Raw genomic sequence first — 8,067 nt, 5'->3', positions numbered from 1 at the left:
GTTGCGGAGGAGGAGCGGCGCGGTGTTGGCGAGGAACTCCGGCGCAGGATACGTCGAAGATGGCAACGAACTTGCAGCGGTGGGCGTAGGCATACCACACCTTGTCCTGGCGGGGCTTGTACCACACGTCGACGCCGCTCCTGGCCCATTGTTCACACTCCTTCACCAGCTCCTGCATGCATGCAGATGCACCGATTATAAACTTGAAGACTTGAAATGGCACCTACCTTGGCGACGGGTCGGCGGAGTCGTCAAAGGACCTGCACAATTAATCGGTGGGCCGACGACGTGAGCCTGTAAGCTGCCCCCAATCGATAGTTGATACACCTATTTTCTTCGACATGAGATTAATCCATCTTAAATTCTTAACTACTACTTCCTCTTCAAAGTTTAGCTAGCTTGATCTCTGTGACTCTCTCAACACTTGAGGTCGTTCGATCAATCGTCTTTACGCTAAAGAACCTGTGTTAACTAAGCAAGCTATGCGTGTGTGCATACCTCTCATTACCATGGGGAAGCAGGTCGCGGAGCCGCCAGCCTCTTTGTCTCAAGGCAGAATAGCCGGCCGCTGCCGCCGCCAGCGGGTTGTCTCATCTTCTCCGCGGCGCTAACCGTCCCGAGGAAGGCCATCTGGGCGAGCACCATAATCAACATGGCCATGCATAGCATCACCGCTCCTCTAAGCAGCAACACGGAGAGGGAGCTCCATGCCCGGAACAACAGCTGCAGGGCGGCGGCCACCGACGGCGAGAATGAAACGGTCAACCAGTCGATCGCCGTTCATGTCGCAAAGGAGGAGAAGTCGACGCAGGCGGAGACACGGGGGATGGAGCCGAAGATTTGTACGGGAGATGGTGGCGGTGGTGAGATGCGGCGGCCATGAGGAGATCCGCAAGAAGATGGGACGGGGTAAGTGGATCGGCGGTGGCTGATGGGATGGAACCGTGGAAGACGAAACTGCTTGTTAGACTCCCTGCGATCGGGTGAGGTGGGAGTGGAGAGGGGAGATCGTGGGTGGATCATGAGGGTGAGGCCGTGAGGGAATCGGGAGCGAGGGGTTGGGAGAACAAAGGGGCGGCGGTCGTGGCTAATATTTTTTTTACGGAAAAATCGTGCGAGGGAGATGGTACGAGGGAAGGACCTAACGAGACGGGGGAGCGAAGGAGGTCGAACCATCACAACGTTCGATTCTTCTTTATTTAATAGTAGAGAAGATTAGGAACAGCCCGGTCGACCGTTCACTCGCTTTCCACGGCGTGAAACTACCAGTCCGCGATTTCTTTTCCAACGGTACGTAGGTCCGCCGTGAAAGGAACCTACCTAGCCAGCAGCTCTCTAGAGATGATTCCTGCGGCGACGTTCAAGCAGACCTCACCCGTGACGCAGGCCTCCCGTTGACTCGAGCAGCAAAGGTCTCCCCATGTCGAAATGATTGTCCATTCCAGCTTATCCATCGTCTCCAAACGTCACTATGGATCTCGCTAAGCGCCACTTTGATTTTTTTTTTTCAAAAAACGATCGGATCTATTATAAAAATTCGCCTGAACTACAGGAAATCTTAAACATAATAAAGATTACACTGCGATTTTGAGATCATCGAACGAACATAATTAAGACTACACTGAGATTTCGAGATCATCGAACGACCACTATTGTCGTCAGAATAAGCCGCTAACACGCCGTTGTCGCCGCTCCCTTATCGGAGCCGTCTTGACCTTGTCGAGCTGGAAAGTCTGGACCAACACACTGGAACCACAATTGTCACCATTGAACCCTTTCATAGATCTGAAACACCTGACACCAAATCTGGCCACATGACGATAAACTCTAACTTCACCGGCACAAGAAGACAACAGGAATCTACGCCAGAGCTCCGTCGACTACGTCCAGATAGATGAACTCGAGGAGGACCGGAACCCGAAAGACAAACTTGAAGAAAAAGAGACGAATCCGTCCAAGTGCAGCACCTACGAGGACTAAAAAATCCTAATAAACTGCTAACTAGAGTGGAGGCACCGGGATTCCCCTCTCCGCCATCGGCCGCAAGAGGGCAGAAAGGAGGTAGATCCACAGGCTCCCCGGTGTAGTCTGGTTGGGAAAGTTTGCCCTTGGCGCCTAGAGTCAGGGGAGGAAACAAGAGGGTTGTGCGCCTTTTTAAAGTTTGCCACGCAAGACTGTAACAACGTGGGAACGGGAAAAACGCATAATTGAATTTGAGTTTGCTTAATCGCATCACAAGAAAAGCAAATGTTTCTTTCAAGAGGTTGGGATGGATGATAAATTTCCAATAGAATGAACAATGATGATCTCGCTCTGTGCCTCTGTCCCTACTTTTCAACAATGCATGCCCATTATTGAGCCGGTCAAAGCTTTCTTGAGCCGGAGGGCAGGAACTTACAATCTGGGACTTTGTCTAGACACCTCCGGTCTCCTATAAGATAGACCTCCACTCCATTCGCTCTCCCATCCAATCTCAGTTTCCAGGGTAAACCAAGAGGAGAGACCAAGGTAGACGACGATGGCGGTGTCCTTGGAGCTGACCAAGGAGTACGGCTACGTGGTGCTCACCGTGGTGGCCTACGCCTTCCTCAACTTCTGGATGAGCTTCCAGGTCGGCGCCGCCCGCAAGAAGTAGGTGTTCCTTTCTTCATTGATTTGCCCATTTTTGCTCTGAAGAAATTGATGGTGGAGCTTGACGATCCTGCGCCGCTGCTTCTTCTTCCAGGTACAAGGTGTTCTACCCCACCATGTACGCCACCGAGGCCGAGAACAAGGATGCCAAGGCCTTCAACTGCGTCCAGGTCTGTCCCCGTCGCCCTCTCCGTCCGCTGATTTCGAAAAAGAGTTAGCTAAATTCTCGTGGACTTGTGCTGTGGCGCTGCAGAGGGGGCACCAGAACTCGATTGAGATGATGCCGCTCTTCTTCGCCACGCTGCTGCTCGGTGGCTTGCAGCACCCGGTCATCGCCGCCGCGCTGGGTCTCCTCTACACCGTCGCCAGATTCTTCTACTTCAAGGGCTATGCCACCGGCGTCCGGGAAAGCCGCCACAGGCTTGGGTATGTTTGCTTTTCGGTCAGCGATGATTCAGATGATGATGGCGTCCAAATTAAATCACCGTGTGGACGTGAAGCAATAGAGACCCACTTGATTTCCAGCATGTTTTACTACTAGTTTCTTAGGAAATTCTCAGTCCTGGGAATTTTACATGCCATTTGATTTTGTTGATATATGATCCTAGTATCATTCTTAGTCTGCATATGAGTTTTGACCGAAGTCAAAGTATCTCTACTTTGACTAAACATATGAAGAAAAGTATCAACATTCACAATGCCAAATCAATATTGTTAGCTTCGTTATGAAATATAGTTTCATAGTATGCATGTTTGGCATTATAGGTGTTGATATTTTTTAATATAAATTTGGTCAAACTCTGCAATGTTTGACTTGATCAAAATCTAATACGGGAAGTAAAAAAGACCGGAGGGAGTATTAGTCAACCACACTCAACTCATTAATGCGGTGAGTAGGTCAGAACAGTTCGCGGCATGGTGCAATTCCTGTAGGTGAACCTTGGTAGGTATGTGGAGATTCATTCTTATCTCAAAAGAAAAAGGAGAGATGGAGATCCATTCGCATTGCATCATAAAGTAGGACCATGATTTTTTTAATTGAAGCCCTCAAAGTTTATTACTCATCAAACGAAGTTACATCATGTAGTACAACGGGCAACAAGAACGAGGGTGGATCACCATCCCAAATTAAATCTAACTTAAGATCGTAAGATTTTTTTGCCCATTGATGGGCATGATAATTGGATATGATGTTGCAATCCTACCTAAGCTTCTGTCCTATGTCAATCACTCCGGTTCCATGCATGGTAACTAGGAGCAAAGTCGTGAGCCCTGAATTGAGTGTGAAAAATGGTTGACTTGAACCAAATTTGCAGCTTATGATGCCGAATAACACGACCAAATGACAACTGCTAGAAGAATTTCATTCCCCTTTTTGTCCAGTCAGTTCTCATTTTTCTTCGAAGTGGTTCTGATCTTGTTGATTTCCTTTTTGCTTTGGTGAACTCTGCAGGAGTCTCAACTACCCGGCGATATTCGGACTAATCATCTGCACGGCGTCGTTCGGCATCAACCTTGTCATCAGGGAGGCGATCTAAGGTTCCGGACTGATGTGCCTGACTTGATAGACGTTGTGACTCGAGTCATTTAGACGTGGTGGTGGTGTCTTTTATAGTGTCCAAAAATGTGTGTGCGTCTGTTTTACTCTTCAGAGAATAAGCATGGATGGAGACGGTTTGTAACATCGAGGTTTTAGGTTTTGCAGTACAGCTTTTGACACGGTTTCGTAAATCTCCTTGTGCGACATCTGCGGACCATGTTATGCTTGTTGTTATCTCCGGTCAGTTTTGAGGTTGATGTTGTATGCAGGGCCGGCCCTAGGCCATGGCAAAAGGTACGACGGCCTAGGGCCATCTTAAATAAGGGCTCAATATATCTACATTCTTAAATAAATTCCAAAAAAACTGATTTGCAGAACAAAAAATCAACATGGACAGGAGGCATATCCCCCCCTCCTCAGCTCACTTAATCAGGTCGTATTTATTTAATAGTTATTCATAGTTGAGTATATTATAATCATTATTTGCATCATATAATCACATATAGATGATGTATTCAGACTTTATTTGTGAACTATTTTTTTTTACGTTTATGCCCTTATATTGTTCTTGATATACGATATTTATTGTTACAAGTATATATGATACTACTCTGTTAATGTTTATTGCACCTCAATCGCACTAGGGCCTCCATAATACTAGGTCCGGTCCCGATTGTATGCATTTGTTTCTGATAGAATTTTAAGCCTCCAGTCTGTGTCAGTTCACAAGAGAAGTACAGGGCATGCTCACCGTTGGTGTGCACAAAAAAGTGTACCTCGCCAAGAAACAGCTGTTTTTAACTACTCAAATTATCTCACACATCAGAAGTGTGTATACATGAGGCTGTCAACATAGTTTCTAAATTCCAAAAAGGGAAGTAATTTGCCAAAATCGCTCAGCTAAAATATACGCAATACGGTATCCTATCTAATACAAGAAAAAGCATCAATGGTGTATAGCTACTGCCTATTCTCCTCTAGCAGTAGTGAATCTTCTGCTTACCACATGCTTGCGCGCCCCTTCGTACGGCAACACGTGGTCTTCATCCTTGGTGAATCCCATCCGGCCTGGCACTGCCGGACAAGGCTGTTGCGGCCCTCCAGCACCCTTGCACCCCTTGAGGGACGACGACATGAATGCCAACGACTGTGCGGCAGGATAGAGCGGCCACACGTACAAGGTGGTCATCCGGTATTTTAATTTTTTATAGAGAGTTTTTAACAAAACGGTCGAAATATCATCCGTTTTATGTAAATTATGTTGGTGAAATTCACAGTATTTGCATGAATTTTGTCCGGTTTGTTGAAACCCGGCTTGAAATGTATACGTGTAGCGTTGGATGACCGGTTTCCATATCAGTATCCGTGGACTGGTCTTCCCTGTCCACGAACGAGTGCCGAAGCAAATTTGCAGGTCAGCGTTGAAGCCCCGAAGACAGAGTTTGCAATCAGAAAAGATAACTATAGGTCATTTCCAACTCCCATTGATCCCTCGTTTGGCACGATGCGTGCTCTTAGGCCAACTCCACCGCGCGACCCCAAACGGGCGTCCGCTTTGCCCGGATTCTGTCCGTTTGGGTAGGGCGATGAGATCGTGTCCGAGCCTGTCCTGGGATGCGGTGGCCATGCGCCCAGCGCGCGGCCGCATCCTTTGGCCCCATCTTGTCCGCCTCCATTTTAAAAACAACAACGTTCGAAATACCAAGCCCTAGTTTAGGCCAGCGGCCCTAATTCACGCCGGCAACAGAGCCAGCGGCCTACATGTCCTCGCTGGCAACACAGCCAGCGGCCGACAACACAGCTAGCCTCCAAAATGAATAGTTTTGTTCGCCGGCAACAGAGCCAGCGGCCGGCAACACAGCCAGCCTCCAAAATGAATGTGTTTCTCGCCGGCACACAGCCAGCGGCCGAGCGGGCGGCACCCATGCCAGCCTCCAAAAAAGAACGGCCACGACCGATCGGACGACCTAGTTCAGGTCGTCAGCGTCGAACATCTCCTTCCGCCTGGCCTCGAACCAGCTCCTCGTCTTCTCGCTCATCTTGGTCAAGTCCACACTCATGATCGCAAGGGCCACCTCCTTTGCTTTGGTTGCGGCATTGGTGGCCTCGATGTCGAGCTGCCTCTGCCTGGCCTTGACATTGGCGGCCTCGATGTCGAGCTGCCTTTGCCGGGACGCCTCCTCCATGTCGATCTTCCTCTTCTTGGCCGCCTCCTCCATCTCAAGCTTCTTCCTTTGAAGCTCTAGGTATTGCTTCATTTGCTCGTCCTTGCTTTGCCACTTCTTCTCGTCCCTCACATCCTTTTGAGACATCATGCCATGGAAAGTCTCATGCAAGGCCATGGATGAGGCATCACGTATGTCGTCCACCTTGGAATTGGTATTGCCCCTCGGCCTCTTCAACACCTCGCCATCTCCACCTCCGGCCAACTTGGCCATCTTCTTGCCTCTCTTCCTTTGAAGTTCACGGTATTGATCCTTGAACTTAGGGCAATTGTTGATGATCGTCCAACAATGCGTAAGAGTGAATGGCTTGTCATTGTGCCGGGCCCTGAATGCTTCCAAAGATTGAACTGCCTACACCACATGATCAACAACAATTGAACCTGCAAACATATACAAGGCCGAAGTCTCATGGCCATAGCAACGAAAGAACTAGGATGAGGAGAGCATACCATGTCCCCAATGCCGAGACCACTCACGGCCGTGCTTCAACGCTCTCAAGTGCGGCGCAATACTTGCTGCACTCTTGTTGGATGAACAACCACCTCTTTTGAATCGAGGTGATGCCACGGTTGCTCGTAATTTGGTAGGGCTCAAACATCTTCCTTTCATGGAATGTTTTGTGGACTCTCGTCCAAAAAACAAGGCCCTTTTGTTGCGCGCCGGTCCTCGGATCTTGGCTAATCTCCATCCAACATTGGCAAATCAACTTGTCCTCCTCTTGTGTATATGAACCCGTGCGAATGCTCTTCCTCCTCTTTTGTGCTTCCGCTCTTTGGGTGAGCTCGTCGATGAACAATGGCTCGCCACCAATATCAATGTCATTGCCTTCTTCTTCATCACCATCACCTTTGCAATAGATGTCATCATCTTCATGCCACGAGTCACCATGGTCGTAGTCAGCACGGTCGTCGGCCTCTTCATCAGCAACGTACTGGGCGCGGCCATCCTGACTTTGGGTCTCGTCGGGATCGTAGGCACGGCCATGCCCACCCTCGTAGATCACATCCTCCATGAACTGGTTGTAGAAGGGGTCGTTGACCGGTGGCGTTGGTGTTGGCATTCAGTCGAACAAGACGCGGGGGGATGTCATGGTGCCCGTAAACGATGATCGTGCTTGCTTTCTTTGCATCTTGACGGACGGCCGGCTGCCGCTGCTGGAACCTGGCGTGACGTTGAGGTCGATGACGGCCGAGGGGCGCGGGGTGGACGGCGCGATCACGCCAACGTCCGGTGACCCCGAGAAACGGGTCTGGCCATCGTGCCTTGGCGGGGGAAAGCCGGGCGACATAGGTGTGGTCCGCGACGTCGGTGACTGGCAGTGCGGAGGCCTGGCGACCGACAAGCCTGTTCTCGCCGGGCCGCTGCAGAGAAACCCGCCGGACGACAAATGCCAAGCATGAGGAGGGCGTGCACTTTGTTGACGATGGCCTCCTTCTCGTCGACCTCGGCCTTGCACCGTGCGGCCTCCATCGCATCGCGCTCGGTGGCGAACTTGGCCACGGCGGCATTGCACTTGACAACCGCCCTCCGGTTCCTCCTCTTCGTCGATTCCGCGTCCAACTTGGCAAGCTCCTCGGGCATGCACTCCGACCGCGGCTTCCTTGGCGCCTTGGCCGCCTTCTTCTTGACCTTTTCGGGCGGGTCGACGGCCAGGCCGCCGAAATTCGGCTG

At 50.2% G+C, this 8,067-nt stretch overlaps 1 protein-coding gene across 1 annotated transcript; it reads left to right on the top strand.

Moving 5' to 3' along the window:
- Positions 1-2,375: 2,375 nt before the first annotated feature.
- Positions 2,376-4,362, top strand: LOC123099461 (microsomal glutathione S-transferase 3). The gene is made up of 4 exons (XM_044521612.1): positions 2,376-2,631; positions 2,726-2,801; positions 2,885-3,057; positions 4,085-4,362. The coding sequence occupies exons 1-4, from the start codon at positions 2,519-2,521 to the stop codon at positions 4,167-4,169; spliced, it is 447 nt and encodes a 148-aa protein (XP_044377547.1). The 5' UTR covers positions 2,376-2,518; the 3' UTR covers positions 4,170-4,362.
- The last annotated feature ends 3,705 nt before the right edge of the window (positions 4,363-8,067 follow it).

This window comes from Triticum aestivum, chromosome 4D (assembly GCF_018294505.1).
Source record: "Triticum aestivum cultivar Chinese Spring chromosome 4D, IWGSC CS RefSeq v2.1, whole genome shotgun sequence".
Classification (NCBI taxonomy): domain Eukaryota; kingdom Viridiplantae; phylum Streptophyta; class Magnoliopsida; order Poales; family Poaceae; genus Triticum; species Triticum aestivum.
The sequence above is the reverse complement of the archived record's forward strand: the minus strand, read 5'-3'. Positions and strand labels throughout refer to the sequence as shown.